This window comes from Plasmodium coatneyi, chromosome 8 (assembly GCF_001680005.1).
Source record: "Plasmodium coatneyi strain Hackeri chromosome 8, complete sequence".
NCBI lineage: Eukaryota > Apicomplexa > Aconoidasida > Haemosporida > Plasmodiidae > Plasmodium > Plasmodium coatneyi.
In genome coordinates, this window is record NC_033563.1 from 1,120,509 (window position 1) to 1,141,029 (window position 20,521).

At 42.9% G+C, this 20,521-nt stretch overlaps 5 protein-coding genes across 5 annotated transcripts; 4 read left to right on the forward strand and 1 right to left on the reverse strand.

Moving 5' to 3' along the window:
• Positions 1 to 299: 299 nt before the first annotated feature.
• Positions 300 to 2,021, forward strand: PCOAH_00021500 (Uncharacterized protein; the record flags this gene model as incomplete). Its single annotated transcript, XM_020058957.1, has 8 exons — positions 300 to 342; positions 595 to 659; positions 894 to 975; positions 1,161 to 1,222; positions 1,332 to 1,418; positions 1,550 to 1,607; positions 1,738 to 1,804; positions 1,925 to 2,021. The coding sequence occupies 8 exons, from the start codon at positions 300 to 302 to the stop codon at positions 2,019 to 2,021; spliced, it is 561 nt and encodes a 186-aa protein (XP_019914465.1).
• Positions 2,022 to 6,346: 4,325 nt separating this feature from the next.
• On the forward strand, positions 6,347 to 7,777 carry PCOAH_00021510 (ATP-dependent RNA helicase; the record flags this gene model as incomplete). Its single annotated transcript, XM_020058958.1, has 2 exons — positions 6,347 to 6,737; positions 6,867 to 7,777. The coding sequence occupies 2 exons, from the start codon at positions 6,347 to 6,349 to the stop codon at positions 7,775 to 7,777; spliced, it is 1,302 nt and encodes a 433-aa protein (XP_019914579.1).
• Positions 7,778 to 10,701: 2,924 nt separating this feature from the next.
• On the forward strand, positions 10,702 to 12,394 carry PCOAH_00021520 (Histone H2A; the record flags this gene model as incomplete). The annotated part of the gene is made up of 3 exons (XM_020058959.1): positions 10,702 to 11,053; positions 11,367 to 11,618; positions 11,801 to 12,394. The coding sequence occupies 3 exons, from the start codon at positions 10,960 to 10,962 to the stop codon at positions 11,929 to 11,931; spliced, it is 477 nt and encodes a 158-aa protein (XP_019914685.1).
• Positions 12,395 to 13,608: 1,214 nt separating this feature from the next.
• PCOAH_00021530 (Uncharacterized protein) lies at positions 13,609 to 15,086 on the forward strand (the record flags this gene model as incomplete). Its single annotated transcript, XM_020058960.1, has 2 exons — positions 13,609 to 14,709; positions 14,865 to 15,086. The coding sequence occupies 2 exons, from the start codon at positions 13,609 to 13,611 to the stop codon at positions 15,084 to 15,086; spliced, it is 1,323 nt and encodes a 440-aa protein (XP_019914395.1).
• Positions 15,087 to 15,452: 366 nt separating this feature from the next.
• On the reverse strand, positions 15,453 to 20,053 carry PCOAH_00021540 (Uncharacterized protein; the record flags this gene model as incomplete). The annotated part of the gene is made up of 2 exons (XM_020058961.1): positions 15,453 to 19,589; positions 19,642 to 20,053. Coding segments are annotated over 2 exons (4,548 nt in total), but the record flags the coding sequence as incomplete, so codon positions are not given.
• Positions 20,054 to 20,521: the final 468 nt, after the last annotated feature.

Below are 20,521 nucleotides of genomic sequence, written 5' to 3' on the forward strand. Positions count from 1 at the left end.
ATTTGGGCGAATTTCACTTCTATATAATTCTTCATAAATGCATTTTTATAATTCTACCCGTATGGCATATATTTGGTGAGCAGGTCCCACCCCAACTTGGACTTGCTAGCATGCTCGTCCGATAGTTCGTGTCATTACGAAGGAAAGTGTCCACCGTTTTTTTTTTTTTTTTTTTTTTTTCCTGAAAAGCATCACCACACCTTCCTGCCGTTACGCGAACTTCTTAGCCACTTTTTCCCTCCCCCTCAACTTGGGATTACCCTACCAAAAGTGAAGCGTTTTTTACAAACAGGAAAAAAATGGCGAAACAACAAGTGGACGATGATAATAGGGGTAACACATGTAAGTACCTATGTTGGAGCGATGGGGATAAGCTTGCCATCGGACGGGCTCCTTCAAGGGAAAAAGAAAAAAAAAAAAAATACAATGCAACACAATACAATACAAAATAATACAATATATTATAATAAAGCTAACAAAGCAGCTTATCAAATTCGCGTGACAAACTAACGCCTACGCTAGGACAGAACATCGTGCAACTCCCCCCGTCATCAGATTACCCACCACACACGGTTCCCCTCGTCCCTCCTACAGACCTCGTCTCCAACCTGTACAGCGAACAAGAGTTGAAAAAAGTTGCGCAGGACTACATAAGCGAAGTATGTGCGAAAAGTGATTCCCACAAAAAAAATGCAAAATATATGACCACCAGTTGAGCGCCTTTTTAAAGTGTGCATATGAAAAATGTCGCTGTTGTAAAGGCGATGGAAACGATCACTTCTTTGGTGTTCTACATCCCTCTCCCCCACGTACCAACACATTCATTTGCATACCCTACGTTAATCAATACCCATTTATATTCACCATGTTACTTGTCCTTTTCCTCCTCCCAGAAAATAAGGGACCAAAATTTCTCAGAAAATATCCATTACTCTAACATTCGAATTTTCCTAAGTTTGGTGCTCATATCGATTGGTACTGGAACAGTGAACCTTTTTATTACAACTGTGTGTGCTTCACTTTGTTGATGGGCACATGTGTTTGGATTATTCCTTATCGCTCTTCTTACCATGCAGGGGCTGGTGCCTCTAAATTGTTTTTTACACGAAACCAAACTGTTTTTCCTTTTTGACATTCCTCCTCATAATCTCTCTCCGCAGGGTCCTACTGTACCATCTTCGTGCAGTACAAAAAGGAACCGCTCCTTATGATTAGGTTGTTGGTAAGTACCACTCTGAATTGGACAGCATCACAAGACCCTCCCATTCGTGCGTTTTCTCTGTCACATGTACACACTCCTTCCCTACCCACCCCTTTTGTGCAAATTACAGATCGCCTTCTTCATCGTTTCGACAATTCTCTTCTTTTGGGAGTTTCTCTTTTTCGAAGACATCTTCATGATTTTGAAGACGAACAATGTAGGCATGACGAGAAAAAAAAAAAAAAAAAACACGTAGCGAAAAATACATAACGCAAAATGCATATGTGTTCCTTCCCAGCTACTAAAAAAGCACTTCCCTTTTTCCCCTTTTTTTTTGTTTCCACCCAGGGCGGAGTTGTGAAGCTGTTCTTCGAGCTGGATGTCCAGAAAAGCGCCCTCCTATTAAGTCCGCCACCAAAAAGTGGACCCACCACGAGTTCAAATAACGCCTGAATTGTTCACGTACAAATGGCAGGCGAAATTATTTCCAAAAAAAAAAAAAAAAAAATATTTTTTGTCTTTTCCCCACCCTGCAGCCTACAAGATGAATAAACAAAAGCACAGCACATCGTTTGAGCTTCGCAAGCTGTTCAACGAAGATGGGTAAGTTTTCATACAGCCCCCTCACACGTGGCACTATGGAAAACGCGGAAATATACACTTATGCGTAACTACCCAAGAGTACATACCCGATGCTTGTAACTGTTCTCTCATTCCCTGCAGCTTCCTCGTCCAGAATTACGCAGACGTCATGTTGAAGCAGTTCATTTCAAATCACGGAAAGATTTTCAAACTTTGCGATAATAAGAAGAAGACTTGACGTGTGCCAACCGACGAAACAGTGCAGCTCATCAATTAGTTGTCCAACTGAACAAACTCGAATGCCGGTCTGCTTATCCTCCCAACCCACAGAAGTGGCGCCAAATCGACGCATGTGCGCGTGCCACCGTGGGAATTCACCAACCCGTTGAACATAGTAGCGCACTGGGAAAAACATGGCTTTTATTGATACCGCTAATACAGTTACTGTTGTTATCTTTTTTTTTTTTTTTTCCACTCATTGTGACCCCTTCACGCTGTTAGCAACCCCGTCCCAGGTGGGAAGCACGGAGTCAATGACCAAACGGGGGGGAAACAAACGATTTGCTTACTAGTACACCATGAGTCGGTGGAAACCGTTGGGAACGCACAACAATACTTACCTCATACTTATTTATGCCGTTTGTCAAAAAATATTTTTTTTTTTTTTTTTTTCGCAATCGAATTGTTCCTTACCCCTCTTCGGAGCACACGTGGAGTGGACGCTCAAAAAGGTATATCCACATGCAAAAGCGCGTTCCTCCAAACATGGCACAATCAGCAACTGCTGCGGGAGGCACTCCACTTAGGGTACACCCATGGTACACTTATGCAACGGGGGGTTGACACAACGAAGGACAAATCCGACCGAGTCATTACCACTTAGCGTTTTGCCTTTGCCTTTCAGCCGGTTCGTGGTGTACAGGAGGTGATTTCTCCCTTCAGCCAACGGGGACCCACATACTGCATAATAAACGCACTTGTTAGTAATTTTCGGCTGTCTCTTTTTTCCACCCTCATTTGGAGTTCCCTCTTTTAAAGTGCCACTTCGGATGAAGGGAAAAAAAAAAGACAACAGATTGACGAATTGGCTAATAAGACAAACCTACGCTTTGTAGCAATTGTTTTAAAAATTTTCCAGTTATTTCACATCCCACGTTCCATCGATTTGGGTGAACTTCCTTTTTGAAAACCCTATAAGCGTCATCGATGCTCATGTTTTAGCACTCCAGACAGGGTCAACCCATTTGGGCGTCCTTACGTTGGTCACGCTGCGCCGTCCGCATTGGCGCAACATTGTTATGGTATTAACAAGGGGGGAAACTACATATATATATAAATGTTTATGTATGTATGTGCGGATCGATGCACTACTGACAGGTGCCTTCCCCCCTTTGGAGGATTGGCCAAACGGAAAGACCACCTGAGCTGAGCATCTTCCCGTAGAAGGTGCGCCCTCGCCCAATGTACGTACATACATACAGAGATGCTCGCATAAGCAGTTATCAAATATATGCCTGTATAATACACCCGTTTCGGGGGACCCCACCAGTGGAGTGATGCCATGATGTCATCCTCCTTTCACGAGGCACCCCCGACGTGGAAAATTGAGCATACCTCCAGGTGGGCACACTTGTACGTACATGCGTTGCGATGTATGTACATATTTTTCTGCCCGTTTATATAACGTACCTATACACACGTACGTATATCCACGTGACCACTTCAATTTTTTTCCAGTGAGCCTACATTCCTATAACGTTACACCTGTATTTGCGGGCATACACCATTCGGAGAGATCTTTTAAATGGCCCCAAAAATGTGGAAAGAAATCGCTCATGTTTAATTTTTTTTTTTTTTTTTTTCATAACGCCACATGCAAAGTACTAGGATTTGTACTCCTCTGCGCTGACATGTGTCGTGATGTGCGCGCCGTGGCTCTGCATGTCATGTGGTGCCCATTATACATTTATGTACTGCCTATTCCACCTTTGGTTTTTTTTTTTTTTTCATTTTTTTTGGAAGGCCCAATTGATATAACACATTCAAAAGAAGTTATTTTATTTTATTTTTTTACTGCGTTATTTTTATACTTAAATTAAAATTTTTTAAAAATTGTTAGCGCGTGTTATTATGTAACTACTTTTTGCTTCACTTCGCTTTGCTACACTTTGGTTTTTTTTTTTTCCCTCCACATGATAATTATAAATAAGTAATTTTTTGTAAAAGCGTTTAACCTGTGTAAATAGGCCGAGTGAGCGTATCTGAAGGTAAGCCCTTTCCACTTCATCCCTGTGGACCCCACTCCCCCAGTGCACAGCTCATCGTTCGTTACGTTGCGTTTTTCCAACGCAATCGTTTCTTTCCTATAATGTAAGCTCCTCCTCCATACCTACACCGCCTTCCCACACATGCCTTCTTTTCTGCCCCTTTTGGGGGTGTAGAGAGAACCACACACCCCTTTGTACATTGTCTCGCCTATGCACACGTAGGGGTACCTTCCGTCCTATGTAATACGCGTCTGTGAAGGCGTATGTATTCCGTTCTATGGCACCTCATTTTTTTCTTTACAACGGTGTGTTTTAGCATATGCACATTTATGTTGCCTGCTCTGCACGGCCAGCCCATCCGCCGTTCTATGTTTTACGAACTGTATGCAACTGTTTAGTGCAACTCCCCAACTGCACCATATCGCCGTCTACTTTGCGCTGCCGCACTTTTTACAATAATTACCGCTGCGCCCTTCCACATGCAAAAGAAAGTAGACATCCATCCTCTCCCTTTTTTTCTTTTTCTCATTTTTATTTCTTATTCTACCCGTTCAGTCTACACCCTCGCTCTTAAAACGTACATCCATTCCTATGCACACGCAATTGCACATACACCTCCCTATGTGTGTACCGGTTAGCATTGCCCCCAGAGTCAAACCGTGTGTGTATCTACATGATAAGTCCAGTCAATTACCGCACCTCCTGTAAATATTTACGCAAAAGTTCTACTTATGGTGAACCCTTCACTGTTGTGCAAATATATGCTTTGACTATTCCACCTACGTGGCTTGAGATTACCCTGTTAGGAGCACCAGCGTTTAGCACATTGTAGAGGTTTTTCTTTTTTCACATTTTTCTTACTCATGCATAACTCCAACTGGATAGAATCCATTCCATACACTACACACACGCGCGCACTACATTGATAAACCTCTTTTGTGTCATACTTGTTTCGCTATTCGAGTCACATCGTTCCGATTGCCCTTATAAAGGAAATGTGCCTCCGAGTGTACATGTGACTGAAACGTGTAACCGTCGTGTGACACAATTTTTCATATCTATGCTTTTGTACAAATATATGTTTTTATGTACTGAACAAGTTGATGGCTTCCGTTGTGCCTTTTTTTTTTTTTTTTTTTTTTGCGCATTTTATGTACGTCCCATGTATGTACGTTTGTAGGTCTGCATGTGTACGTACAATCGTAAATTGCGAAAAGGCACGGACGGAAGGCCACACATATGTACATATATATATGCCTATATTAACGTGCTGATATGTATGCACACCTATGCGGTGCGTAACATGCTCGGTCATATCTACATGCCCCTGTAGTGCGAGCTTCTTTGTACATTTTTTTATTTTTTTCCGTTCCCTTTTAACCCCTAAACCTTTATATTGTTTCACTTTATTTATTTAATTTCCTTTTTCCTTTTTTTTATCCCATAGGTTTAAAGATCATTTCGTTTTCTATTTTTTTTATTTGAATAATACCAACAGAGTCATTTAGAGAAAAAAAAAAATGCAGATTTGGAAAAACTTTTATCCTTCACCAGACCATAAGCGGCCATACACATAAGCAGAATTTACCCTACTGTATCTCATCGCGTCGTGTGATATCTCCTAATAGTACATTCCACTTCGTCGTTTCGCTGTTTCGTCGTTACGTAACTTCACCGTTTTTTTTTTTTTGCGCCATCAATTCTCCTATTCACCTTTGCATTTCGCTTTTTCTTTTTTTTGTATCTTTAAGGTTCCCCCTTCACCCCCTTTTTTTTTTTTTTCCCCCTCATTATGTACGTTCTTATTATGCGGTAAATATTACCTGTTTGGGCTTTATATGTGTGTTTAGTTTAGTCAACCTGTAAATACCTTTCTCCTGTTTTGTGCCGTTGTGTAGTTTACCCCTTCGCATTTTTTGCTTTATTCTTTCGGCGCACCCCCCTTTTTTTCTTTTTTAATCTTATCTTACCCCCAGTCCAGCACTTCATTGCTCGCCTGTGCGCAACATCACATATCTTTGTTCGTTTTGTTTCATCCAGAGTTCGCCTAGAAAATAAAAGAAAGCACATAACTACCTAGCTTTCCTATAACGCGGTCCACATATTTCATCCCAACGACAGTGTATTAATCCATTTGACCATCTACAGTGTGTGTAAGTGGCCCCTCTCGCAAGAGCGTACGGAGCGGTCACCCGGCAGGAATAAATTGCAAGACAATTGGACAGATAAGCCCGCTGTGCGGACGCTACATAGACGCTAAACCCTGAATCAATTTGCCACCCCACCGAGCAGCAAAATGAGCTACAGAACCAACTGCGCCACGCCAAACGTTATGAATAATTCAAGTGAAAATAATTTAAACAAAATAGACGATATCACAAATGCTCCTTTTGACGAAAACTGGAAGAAGAGAATTCTGGAGCCACTCAAAGACCACCGATACAGAACAGAAGATGTGACGAAAACCAAGGGCAATGAATTCGAAGATTATTTTTTAAAAAGGGAGCTTCTTATGGGCATATTTGAGAAAGGCTATGAGAGGCCATCCCCCATTCAAGAGGAAAGTATCCCCGTGGCGCTTGCCGGCAAGAATATTCTGGCGCGGGCCAAAAATGGAACAGGGAAAACGGCGGCCTTTGCAATTCCTCTTCTGGAGAAGTGCAACACTCACAAGAATTTCATCCAAGGTAAACTTGTCGAATGATCAGCATGCTGTAAAGGCGTATAGCTGAACAGATACAGCAGTGCCCGCCCCACTGTCACCACCGCATCACCCGTAAAATGCCTACTCATTTTATATACACTTCCCCCCGCAGGACTGATCCTCGTGCCGACCAGAGAACTCGCCCTGCAGACCTCAGCCATGATCAAGGAACTCGGGAAGCACATGAAGATCCAGTGCATGGTCACCACAGGAGGAACGTCGCTCAGAGAAGACATTATGCGACTCTACAACGTCGTGCACATTCTATGTGGAACACCAGGAAGAATTCTCGATCTCGCAAACAAAGATGTAGCCAACCTATCAGGATGTCACATAATGGTCATGGATGAAGCAGATAAATTATTATCTCCAGAGTTCCAACCGATCGTTGAAGAATTAATGAAATTCTTGCCCAAGGAAAAACAAATATTAATGTACTCGGCTACTTTCCCCGTGACGGTAAAGGAGTTTAGACAGATCTACCTCTCAGATGCTCACGAAATAAACCTTATGGACGAACTAACCTTGAAAGGAATTACCCAGTACTATGCCTTTGTAAAGGAAAGACAAAAGGTACATTGTCTGAATACACTTTTTGCCAAGCTTCAAATAAATCAAGCCATTATCTTCTGCAATAGCATAACTAGAGTAGAGTTACTAGCCAAGAAAATCACAGAATTAGGTTACAGCTCTTTCTACATACATGCAAGAATGTCGCAAACTCATCGAAATCGAGTATTTCATGATTTTAGAAATGGAGCTTGTAGATGCTTAGTTTCCTCCGACTTATTTACAAGAGGTATAGATATACAGTCTGTTAATGTGGTTATAAATTTTGATTTTCCAAAAAATTCGGAGACGTACCTTCATAGAATTGGTCGATCTGGCAGGTATGGCCATCTGGGGTTAGCCATCAACTTGATTACCTATGACGACCGTTTCAATTTGTACAAAATCGAGTTGGAGCTCGGTACGGAGATTCAGCCCATTCCGAACGAAATAGACCCCTCCCTCTACACGTAATTCAGGCCCCCGATCGTTCCGTGCGACGGGAGGTGGAAGGCGCTAAAGGGCAAACTGCAATGTGCAATCTGCAAGCACGCGCGGACCAGACTTTACTGCCCCTCTCCACACGCACATTCAACCTCACATATGTATGTTTGCGCCAACCGGTGTGCATACCAGGTGCTTACAACGTCCTTGCTGTATGCACTTGGTATGCAATTGCCGTGTAAATTTCCCTGCATTTGGTGTGCACGCCATGCACAGGTGCGCCACGCGCGCCCCCTATTCGTATACATTCTTCCACAGAGTTTTATATAAGCATATATATGTGTATATATGTATGTATATATATGTGCCCACGTATGCATTCGTGCCTGTAAATGTATGCCAAGCCTGTTCGTGCATTTACTTCATTCTTCCCTCTTCTGGGACCATAACGATCTCCAGCTCATCACCAGTACCTGATATAGCGAACATCCCATCACGCGCACGTATCTACCATCAGCTGTTCGATCCTTTCCATATTATTTTTTTTTAAATTCCATTGACGTCTACATTGGAGTATAAATTAATTAAAACATAATGAAACAATGCACAACGGATTATACATATATGTATATATGCCCACATATATATTCCCATTTGTACATTTTTTTTTTTTTTTGTTAAAACGTTTTTTTTATAATTACACCAAATTAAACACGAGAAAATGAATATAATTGATCAATTAGGAATTATGTACACGTGAAACTCTGCACGGATGATCAATGGGGGGTATGGAAGCAAATCAGGATCGCAACTGCAGTTTAAGTAACCCTCACAGCGCACTTGTTTTCCCCTGTAAGACGCAGGTCCATATAGGTGTGTACCACCTCATTTTCGTGAACATTAAGAGGGGTTACTTGTAACGCTAAAGTGTAAACACATACCTGTTTTGCGCACTACACATCACAGACAAGGGGGTTTACAAGTTTACAAAACTGATGAAAGGTGATAATTCTCCCTACGTGAGTGCGCATGTCCAAAAAAGTGCTACTCCTGCACTTCTTTTACATGTACCGTTCAGGTAAAAATTGTCCAAATTTTTTTTTTTTTTTTTTTTTCCCCTTTTCGCTTGAACGTTCAGGCATTTATGCATGTTTATTCGTTTATTCTTTTCTTTTTTTAAAACCTCAATGGACGAGGAGTTACAATGGAGTGTCTGTTTTTATGCCTTTTTTTCGGGGGACAACAAATTTACTAAGGATCAATACAGAGATAACTGGAACATGCTATAAAAATAAGCTTTACTCCGCCTGAGTATATTTTGGAGCATACGCTTGAGTCCTCAAATTAGCGTTCAGCTGAGTTTAATTTGGCCCACCTTTCTTTCGCGCCGCCTCCACGCATAAGCAAAATGGAAAACACACCCACTAGTGTGGAGGAATGGCATGGTTCCTCTTTGTTCCCTGGCTTTATACATCATGAAGGCGCTTGCGCTAAAGGAGGGGGTAATAATTTCCATTGGCGCCTTTTCCCTCAGCGGAGGTATCAACCATATTATTATTTTTATTATTACTATGATGGTTATTATTATGCGAGCCTTATAAGCATGTTCCCCCTTTTCACATTTTAACCACCCCCACCAGGCGGGGATTACGAAAGTATAGCCCACTACATTATTACGATTGCACAGGAACATTTTTAAAACGCCACTTTGGAGGAATAAAAGGGCATAGCCATTCTAACAGCTGAGCGTAAGAAGGGACACGTCTGTATACACACAAAATGTGTTGCAAAAGAAAAAAAAAAAGCCGTAAATTTTCATCACTGTTCCACATCAAAACGGAAAGAAGGTACATTTCACGAGAACCGTTCCTCTGGATATTTTCCTTTCCAACCGGGTGGCGTCATTGCCATGATTTTTCCTTTCTTTTTCCCCACATGTTCAACGATTAAATCTAAAGAACAAGATAAACACTGCTCTAAGCACCTGCTATTTTAGCCAATCATCGAACGAGTGTATACAATGTGGCAACGTATCCAAATTTTTTTTTACTTCGCTGTAAGAGGGGGAAACGCGCAGGAGGGAAGTCAAAACCTCCTAACAGGGGTGAAAAAACAAAGTCCAAATTTTTATCCCCCATTCAAAGGCATTTTTACATTGCCATGCTGTGAAAAAGAATAAACCAACTGGACGCACATACTATGGGTTGTGTGCATATGTGTTGCTTCGTTTTACGCTCCAGTCAATTGGAAAAAAAAAAAAAAATTGAACAAGGCGAGGGAGTTTATATGCCCTATTTTAAGCAAAACGTATGATCGAGATGGTAGCTGGGGCTGTTTTCCTTTCTTTGGAGTTCATGCGTCATGAGTGCGACGATACGGAGTATATCCAGTCCCCTAGGATATTATCATCATCGCCAGAGTGAAAACCTTAACGTTACTAGTACATCCCGCGTACCACGCTTCACTAAATTTTAAAAGTGTATACGCGCGTACGGGGTGAAACAAAAAAAATGTCTTAAACCTTTTTTGGTTCATTTTTTTCTCGGCAAATGGTACGCTCAGTACACTTCCGCGCTTTGCTCACGCGCATTTTTTTGGGTTGCCCATTTTGAGAAAAATCATGAACATGTTTGAGTCAAAGTGGAGTTACTTGCGTTGATTTTTTTCACATTGGGTGGTAAATGAGGAGTTAATATTTATTTTCCCCTTGGCAAATTGCGCATACATTTATGTATATAAATATATAACACCCATGCAGGCAAAATAGGCAAATGCTGATTATGTAAAAACGTTGCTGGCGGGGCAATTTATTTTTTTTTTTTTCACCCATTTCGCCATGCGTTCACTCTGCTTTGTTCGAAATGCGGAAAAAAAAATGACCTGCAGAAATGCGCCAATGGGGCAAATGGCACGATTAGCGGATTGGGCCGATTTAAAAAAATTTATTCCATTTCGTTCAGTTTCGTTCGCTTTGTTCGTTTTCGTTTTGGCAAAAATTTTGCAAATCGTGAACATTTTTTTTTTTTTTACTGCAATTCGCAAAGATAAAAAAAAGCATAATTATACAATTATATAACTGCGTAACTGATATTGTAACATTTCCTCGCAATTCATTAACTCGCTAATTTAAGGAATTTCACGCGAACAAATTTATATATCGATAATTCGCATCCCTCCGTAACGTAAGTTCCATTTTTTATCCACTTATCAATATGGAAGTTCCAGGAAAAGTTATTGGTGGCAAAGTTGGAGGAAAAGTGGGAGGTAAAGTCCTTGGTCTTGGAAAAGGAGGAAAGGGAAAAACAGGTTAGGAACGAGTTGGCACTGAGGGCGGCCCGCGCGCTGTATGCCTTTTCGCGCACCACACCTTCCATTCACATCATTCACGCTGCTTACGTTACTTACGTTGCTTTTATGCGGTTTACCCATTTTTTTTTTTTTTTTTTTTTTTTTTTGCCAACCGAAAATGCAACATTTTTAACGCACCTTGCGCATGTGAGGCGGGGGGAATCATGTCCCCCCCCGCGTTCCTTCGTGTCACCTCTGCATGCGTCCACATCGCATGTTGTGCTGTGCACCTATTCATGACGCACTCCACTCCTTGTCACCCCCATCCCAGGTTCTGGTAAAACCAAGAAGGCACCACTGTCCCGAGCATCGCGAGCAGGTTTACAATTCCCAGTAGGAAGAGTCCACAGAATGCTAAAAACGAGAATTTCTTCGGACGGAAGAGTTGGATCAACTGCAGCTGTTTACGCAGCGGCAATTTTGGAGTACCTCACTGCCGAAGTTTTAGAATTGGCAGGAAATGCAACCAAGGATTTGAAAGTGAAGAGAATTACGCCCAGACATTTGCAGCTAGCCATTCGAGGTAATTTTTTTTTTTTTTTTTTTTTTTTTTTTTCTCTATGTTAATGTGCATTTTTCGACTAGCCAAGTTGTGTGTAGCCAACTTATTCGTGCCTTCACTGCGCGTGTGATCAAATGGTTATCGATGCAGCGTTGAAACCGTGAACACTGATGCCATGCCCCTCCCCAATTTTTTCCCCACAGGTGACGAAGAGTTGGATACACTTATAAAGGCAACTATTGCTGGAGGTGGTGTCATTCCACACATCCACAAGGCCTTGATGAACAAAGTGCCAGTGCCACCCACCCAGGCCAAGAAGCCAAAGAAAAACTAGGGGCGAAGAATGTAACGCTGTTGTGCAGCGAACTCTTCTTGCAGCCATGACGTTGGACTAACTTTCCCTCTTTACGCACTCGCATACGCGTGTGTATTTGTGTGTATGTACCTACCTATGTTTGTGTGCATATGCCGATACGCTCGTACACCAATTTTTACAATAGAAAACGTGTCGACACCTCCATTTATACAAACAGCTAGTAGCCCGCATTGGCACATGTGCAAATCTAAATATTTTTCGTTTTTTAATTTCTGTCCAGTGTTACCTTGCATTAATGTCTTTTTTAACGTTGCGCTTGAGAAACGGGCGTGGCACTTCGTTCAGTTGCGCTGCGCAGACGAACAGTGTGTAGACCTCCGCGTGTGCACGCGTGGTCCCATGCCTTGACCCATACTTGAGTGAACTTACGCAACATGGCTATTCCCTCGACGAACACATATATAACGCATGTTCCAATCATTATAACCACCCCTTAATTGCTAAAGAACACGTCAATTATATCATAACTGTATAGCCTAAATCATCACAAAAATTTTTTTTTTTTTTTTTTTTTCGCTCATTTTTTGAGATGAATGAACAAAGTACGTCATATTTTTACCGTTTCCGGGGGGTACATAAGTACGTCTATATATGAACTTTTCTCGCTCGATATGTGAGACTTTTCATTTTTTCAACACACAATTGGGCGGTTCAAAAAGGGGGTGCCTCGAATGTGCTAGGGAAATGAAGCAGTTAAACGGGTTGATTTCTTTAAACGCGTTGCAGAGTTGCCTTGATTTGCTCACGCGGGATGCACATAAGCGGAAGCTTCGCATCGTTCGCACCGTGGTACTGAGCTTCTACGCGGGTTGGCACAAGCATAGGATAGAGACCAGCCACGTAAAGATATCATCGCACAAACATTGAATTCTCCACTCCAAAACCGTGGACCATTTGAAAATTGCCGTGGCATCCACTTTGTGTAATCCGTATTGAGCAGCCCGTGTAACATCGACTACCGTTACATATTTCGAGTCGACGAAGGGATCCCACTGCAACATCCCGAGGAAGTGATGAAATGGAGACCGCAATGCTTTTTATGGCATTTTGCATGACGTCATTGTTGCTCTTAAAAAGGGACAAAAATTAAGCTAATGCGGAAATTCCCCTTTGTATGATTTTTTTTTTTTTTTTTAAACTTTTTACAGCACAGTTGGTAGTGGCACAAAACTGTGTCGCGCCTTTCTTCACCTTGGGCATGCGCACAGATGTTGTCGCGTTAGAAGTTGCTGAACTGCGTCCGCATCAATAGCAGTGAACGCGCTTATTCATATGAGCATGCATGGCTTTACATTCGCATACCCATGCACACGCAAATCCATTGAGCCAATCTGCATTAAAGCAGTATTAACCATTTCTGCTTATCTCTCCAGGGGGGTTGAAAAAATGGAAGAGGAACAACCCACTCCACTGTGACGGCCGACTGGGTAATGCAGCATAAAGGGGAGAAGCAAACTTGGGCAAGTGAACGACAGAGGAAGCATCAGTTCGTCCTTTGGCGGTAATGATTTGGCTCTTACAACCGCTTAATCGCCCGCTAGCCGCTGCTTAATCGTTAACTAGGCGCCATCTATTTAACGACATGATCGAAAAGGGGGAAGAAGAGCAACGAGCCAACGCCAGCATAGCGCTAATATGTTCTATCGGGCGAGCGCGATCCTCTTCGCCTGTTTATGTTACGCCCTGACGCTTTATAATTTCCCGTCCAAGTATGTGCATGGTGTTAGCCCCAAAAGGCAGGCCACAAACCCATTTTTCGTACCCACTCATTTGAATCGAGTCTTCAGTCGAAGAAGGAAAACTTTTCGCATGAGGAACGCCAACAAGGACTGCGTTGTTACTGTGCCCAATTACACAACACGACATGGTGAACAGAAGAAATATATAGAGGAGTACTACTCCGAGGGGGAGAGAGCGAAGTGCTCCCCACTTCATTCACAAGAGGGTGATGTCGCCCCTGGGGGGGACACCAACGGAACTATGAACCTAACAGGGAAGAAGAAGCTGGACGAGCTTAACGATGATGCGATGCAGGATGGACCACCGCTGAACCCAAGGGGAGAGACCCGAATAGTGAAGTACGAAGAAAGGGATGGTGTGGAAACCCCCTTAAATGCGCCCCAATCGGCTGCTCCCACTGCCAAGGATGGTAACCATGACAAGGGCGCGAACGATCTGACCACCCCATCGAAGCAGGAAGAAGATCAGGCGGACCCCTCCCCCCTGGTGAATGCACACCAAAAGAGGAAAAAAAAAAAAATCCAAAATGAAGAAGTTCGGAAGAAGCTATCCGAGCTAGCCAAACTCAGATGGAGGGATGAACAAGAACGAAAAAAATTGTTGAGGTGCAAAAATCAATTTAAGCATTCTGAAAAAACGAAACAATTATTATCGTACAAAATTAAATTAAAATGGACAGACGAAAATTATCGAAAAAGCATCATCGAAAAAACGAGGAGATTTAATCAGGATGAGAATACCAAAAGGAGGAAATCAATACTACTTAGACAAAAGTGGAAAACAAAAGAATTTCGCGACAAAATGCTCAGTGGAAGGAAGCCTTTCACGTTGGAGAGGCGGAAGAGAATCTCCGAGATTATTAAGCAGAAGTGGCGGGAAGACGACTACAAGCAGAAAACGCTGCAGGCCATAAAGGACAACTACAAGAAGCGGAAGTTGCAGGTGGGCCTCAACCCCGACTTTAACTACGTCCAAAATGTTATGCTCTTCAAGCGGGTAAGTAACACCAGTGAAGTGGTAAACGGGTGAAGCGGTTCACCGTTTCGCTAAATTAGTGCGCCGTTAGGATACGCACATCGCATGGTCGCTACACCGTAATGATAACCCTATTGCACTGCCTTAACTCACCGTGTTACCTCACCCCCTCGCAGCTCGGACTCAGCGCGCCCAAAATAAGATTCTTCCCCAGCATGCACAGGGAAAAACTCCGCGGGAAAAAAAAAAGAAAAAAAAAAAAGGAGGGCAAGGATCCAGAGAACTACAAGGAAAACTGGAGAAACATCTACGACAGTCTGTTGGACACAAACGAGTTTCAGCATTCGCTGGTTTACATGAACCACGTGGGCAACTTGAGCGTCAGCACAAATACGTGATGAACAGTTTACACTTACAATCAGAAACGTAGCGCCGTAAGGGGCAATCACAAATCAGAGCCGTGTGCCGAATTGGTACAGCCAAATTAATACACAAAAAAAAAAAAATATATATGGACAGCACGCGGGCAGGTGGATGCCTATCCGCAGGAGGAATGCAGCTCCTTCCAATCAAACGAAGGGGTATTCCAATATTGGAGGCCAGAAAAAAAGGGCGGTTAAGTAACTACCCCCACGGAAAAGTAACTTCACATCAGTATGAGAGCTACTTCATCGGGGTTATGCCCCCGCTGATGAGCACGCACATTTTCACACAGGGTGATATATGTGTGGCTCCCATGAAGGAAAATTCATTCCCCCACGTCAGAACTTAATCCGTGATGTAGACCCACCCCACGTGGGATCTTCACCCCAGGTACCTCTTTTTATATTATTATATTGCAAACTGAGTAGTACTCCTTGTCGAGATTCTTCCCCAACTGAGCTTCCTTCTTTCGCGGGGGTTTGGTTCCCACTATTTGATTTGCACACCTTGGAGGGAAATCTGTTCAGAAGCTGTGCCAATTTGTTAATGTAGGGAGAATTTTTCAAATTATTGTGATCGAGGTTTATGAAGACGTCCCCAATGTTGTTCTTTTTTTGCTTCCTCTTTTGTAGCTGAAAAATGTGCTTGAAATACTTCAACGTGATTGCGAAAGAGTCGTTATCAATTACGTTCATGGAAAAGTCCAATTTTTTTACGACAATAAAATTACATGTGCAGAAACTTGAGAGGAAGGAAGAGTAGAGGGAGCTTTTTATGTTATTTCCGGAGAGTAGAAGTTTGTGTAGCTTTCTCTTTTTCCAGTGTATCTTCTCTGATCCTTCACACACAGTCGTGTTTGTTAATGCTAGTGAGAGGGCTAGTAAGCTTCTGTAGGTAAAATTGTTCCACCTCAAATCGAGTACTTTTAAATTTTTTAATTTGTCCTTTTTGATAAGTGTGCATATATACATGAGGGCATCATCATTTAATTTATTTGAGCATAACTTTAATTTTTTTAGCATGGAAAAATTCGCTTGTTGTATTCTTTTTCTTGGGAATGTACAGAGGCATTCGTGCAGTTCCTCTTTTAGGGAATCTTCCGATGTGTTCTCGTCGCTGCCGGAGCCGCTGTGGATGTTATACGCATTGGCTGGGCTGTCCAACCCGTTCGTTAAGTTGTTTAGCGTGATCCTTTCGTTATCCACACCATTTGGTTCCTCCAATCCATTTAGCTGCTTTAACACATTTGTTTCGCACGGCACTTTTGCTTCCTTCCCCAAGACGAAGCAGTCATAAAACTCGTCCACCCCAAAACGGGCAACTTTTTTCTTCCTCTTCACGACTATCCTATAATCCCCAGTGGCAGCACCATTTGAGGGGGAAGCTCTCCCCTGGAAGATGCTTTTCAAACTAGTTCCTCTCGAACCTTCGCGTGCACATTGCTGCGTCGTTGTGGCATCCCCCCGCTTGTTGGATAGCCCCTTCCTCTTCCGCTTCTTCACATAATTGGTGTTAAAGTAGAGGAGGAAGCTGTCCTGTTGTCTGGTGGAGTGCATTTCCCCGCGTAAGTTCCTAAAATCTGGAGGCCTCGTCCAAAAAATACTGTTGCACACAAAGTGCATGCTTCTCAGGTTGTTCCTTTTCTGATAAGACAAAAAAACACCCAAGTATGAATAATAAATCTGACATCGTATAACCTTAATCGTATTCACATTTTTAAAAAGAAGCAAAAGTAGCGAAATAAAGAACGAAATCGTAGCGTCAACGAAGCAATCATTAATGTGTAGGCAGACAATCTCGGGTAAATTCCTCCTTAACAACTCCTCAAAAATGTACTTCACATGGCCTAACATCTTCCCTCCATCGTAAATCTTCGACAAATATATTTGCCCATTTTTTATTTTCCTTTTAAACTTTTGTGAGACGCATTTCCTTTTCACATTTTTCAAACATAAAAAAATGTTAAATAGATTTTTCTGGCTTTTTTTGCAATGTGTAAAATATGATTCGTACCAAATGGGGCGTGTCGTGGTGCTGGCCAGGTAGCCGCTTCGGAGGGTGTTCTTCACATTTTTGTTCTTCCTTTGTCTGCCATTACGGATGGGCGCTTCCCCTGGGGGGTCACCCCAATTCATCCACAACGATTCATCCCTCCCGTTTATCCACAACGATTCATCCTGCCGGTTGTCTTCTTCCTGCGTGCAGCCCTTCTGCCCAATGACCTTATTTAAATGCCTCAACTCGTGAAGGATTTTTCTCCTGTACGGTGATCCCCCCTTCACGTAAGCAGCACTCTCCCCCAAGCAGGTCGTCCTACAGTTATCGCCCTCCCCCTCGGTGTTCCCTCCAGAACTACTACTCATCTTTGTGTATTTTATTTCATTCCATCGTTTTAGCAATTTTACCTCCTCCTCTGTAAAGAAGAAATTAACACGGTTGCTCCTCAGAAGAAATGTAAACAGACCCTTGTTTATCTTATCGAAGTAATGTTTTTTCAATTTTTTTCTCACCTCCTTTTGGTATGTTAAATAGTCGATGAGTTTTTCCAATTCGTTTTTTTTTTTTTTGTCTTGAATAAGTAGGGAGTAGTTCCTCTCAATTTTCAAATTCGTTTTTATTTTTTTTATTTCCTTCATAATCCGTATGATGTTTTTTATCGCTTCGAAGAAGATGTCCTTCTCGGTGTGGAAGTTGCGGCATCCTTTGGTGGGTTCCTCCTCTTGGGGATTCATCTCTTGTTGGCAGTGCTGTTTGTACTCGTCGCTTCCCCCCGGGGATATGTCCCGTGAACTGCGATAGTTAACCTTTAGGCCTTTAAAGGGGGGGACTAACTGATCACAATTACCGGTAACGAAAAGGTCACCCTTCTTCACATCGTCTCGGTTATACATCCCTGCGGAGGATGACAAAAAGGGGATTCTTTCTACTCCCTCTTTGGTGTAATCTTCTCCATCGTCTTCACATGGATGTACAACCTGGTCACTTCTTGCATCCCCCCATGGGTTTAAAACTCCACCCTGTGATTTACCCACGTAGCATTGCTCCTTCCTTGCACTACTTTCACGCAGGTATACACCTTGACTTATCGATGCGTTCATAAAATGCAACCCATCAGTGTGCGTCTCCTCAATCCCATTACTAAGCGACTTAAACTTTGGCAATACCCTCTCATTAGTAACGCAACCACTAGGATGATTCCTCCTGCTCCAATGGTAACGCGGATTTTCACTCTGCTCCTTTCCTTCCACCATTTCTTCCTTTTGCACGTTTTCTGTGTTCGTTATATCTGTGCCTGAGGGAACCCTCCTCCTGGATGTGCACTCACCTGGTACACTATTCCCCCTCCCACGGATGGTTATTCGCTTCTCCACCGTTTTCTCGCTTTGTGCACTCCACTTTCTCCCTCTCGACCGATGCTGAAGAGCGTCATTTCCGCATCCATAATAACACAAAAAGGGAAACTCTTCCCCATCCTGCCTTTTATCTAGACAATTGGGAGGTACACAGAATGGGGTGCTCCTCCCTTCACTGAGTTCAGCACGGTCTTCAAGGTTGTCTTCTAACTTAACTGATTTTTCTCCCCCCATGTGGCATCCCTCTTCGCCTTCCTTACTTGAATACACAGCAAAGTAGTTCTCCGAAATGTGGTGGTAAGATGGTGACTGTAAAAATGGAGCACTCTTCTTTATGCTTTTCCTTTCGACATGACCATTTGGGAAACCACTTTGGCTACCATCCTCATCACTCAGTTTTTTTTTCCCCCCGAATATTTCTCCATTCATTCCTACGAACGTGTCAGGGTCGGCGTCTTCACTGGAGGGCGTCTTCCCCTCTCCTCCACCATCTGATCCTGCATGTTGGCTAACTTGGTCAAGCGCGTCGATGGCCACTTCTATGGCCACTTCGACGGCCGCTTCGATCCCCCCCTGTGCGGTGCTGCTACCACCCGCACTATTTGTCATGCTGCACGTAATTGAATTGAAGCCTTGTGTGCACGACGGACTGCTCCCTCTACAGTTGTCACTTCTGTGGATAAAGTGACTGCCGCTTAGAAGGTGACCCCCTCCGTTGTGTACCCTTTCGTTTCCTTCGCTGTGTTCTCCCTTTCGATGTAGCGAATTGCGTGTTGGCTGTGTTTTTACTTCTCCTTCTTCCGCTTCTTCCGATTTTTTCCCTTCCAGGCTACCGTTCCAATCATGATGGCGCCGTCCACTTACGCAGCGCGCCCTGGGTAGTACGACCTCTCCGGAGAATTGCTCTACACCCCCAACTGATCTATATTTACCTGGCAGTTGCCCGATTCGTTCTTCCCTAGTGTTGCACCTTTTTACACAAACCTTACAACTTTCAAGTGGTAGTAGGGCATTTAATATTTTTTTCTTTTTTTTTTCCAATTGTTCCCGCAGTGGTGTTATTTTTTTTTTTCCTGTTCCCAGTTTGGCTATTTTTTTCTGTTCCTTCTGGCGCTCTTCTTTTACCTGTTCCTGTTGCGGCTCTTCTATTTTTTTTTTTTTTTTTTTTTTTTCTCACGATTCTTTGCCTTCCCTGTTCTTCCACAAACAGGTTGACAATGTTACAATCAAATGCAGAGTCAACGCTGTCATTAAATTTTTTTAACGTAAGAATTATATTTTTATATTCGCTAAGTTGGTTGTCGCTGGGTGTAGAATTATCTACAGTGGTTTGCGTTAGGAAGGAGTGTTGCCCCTCTTTTAATTTCTCGCCTAGGGGTGTGCATGTGCTGTGTCCCCCGGCTTCCTGCACATCGCCAGCCCCTCCCGCTTTATCCTGATCATCCTTCTCTTCCGCATCCTCGTCGTCACTTGCAACAACCGGTTCTATGCTGTGGAACGAGTTGGTTTCGTTACTCTTTAAGAATTTTATTCCTCCATCGAAGAGGTTGTTGTCGCTTTCGTCCGCAGTAATGTTATCGTCGATCATGCTGAACGGCGAGCAACAACAGAAAAAAAAAAAAAAAAGAAAACGGTAAAAAGTTCGCCTTTGCGAAAACTTCCACAAATATGTGTACAGGTAAAATTGTATCTGTTCCTTTTTCGTTTTTTTTTTTCTTCTTTTTTTTTCATTTTTTTTTTCCGTTTTTTTTTCGCTCTTTTTTTTTGCTTTTCCCCCTTTTCTGTTATTAACTCCCTAGAAGAAACTATCCTAGCAACTCCCGTCGTCCCCACCCGCTTTAAAAATTGCCCGGGAGAAGGGGGGACTCACCACAGGGTGTGTAAATTGACATGTAACCCTTTCTGGCATCAAAAGCGCGTAGATGACTCATCCCTTAGAGGAGGAGCCTCACGGGGGGGGACACCGCCCTTTTCTCGCATGCGTACTTGCACATGCACTTACATGTACAGAGGTGTATATGGCCTACTCGCATACCGCCATCATAGCCAGGTAACTA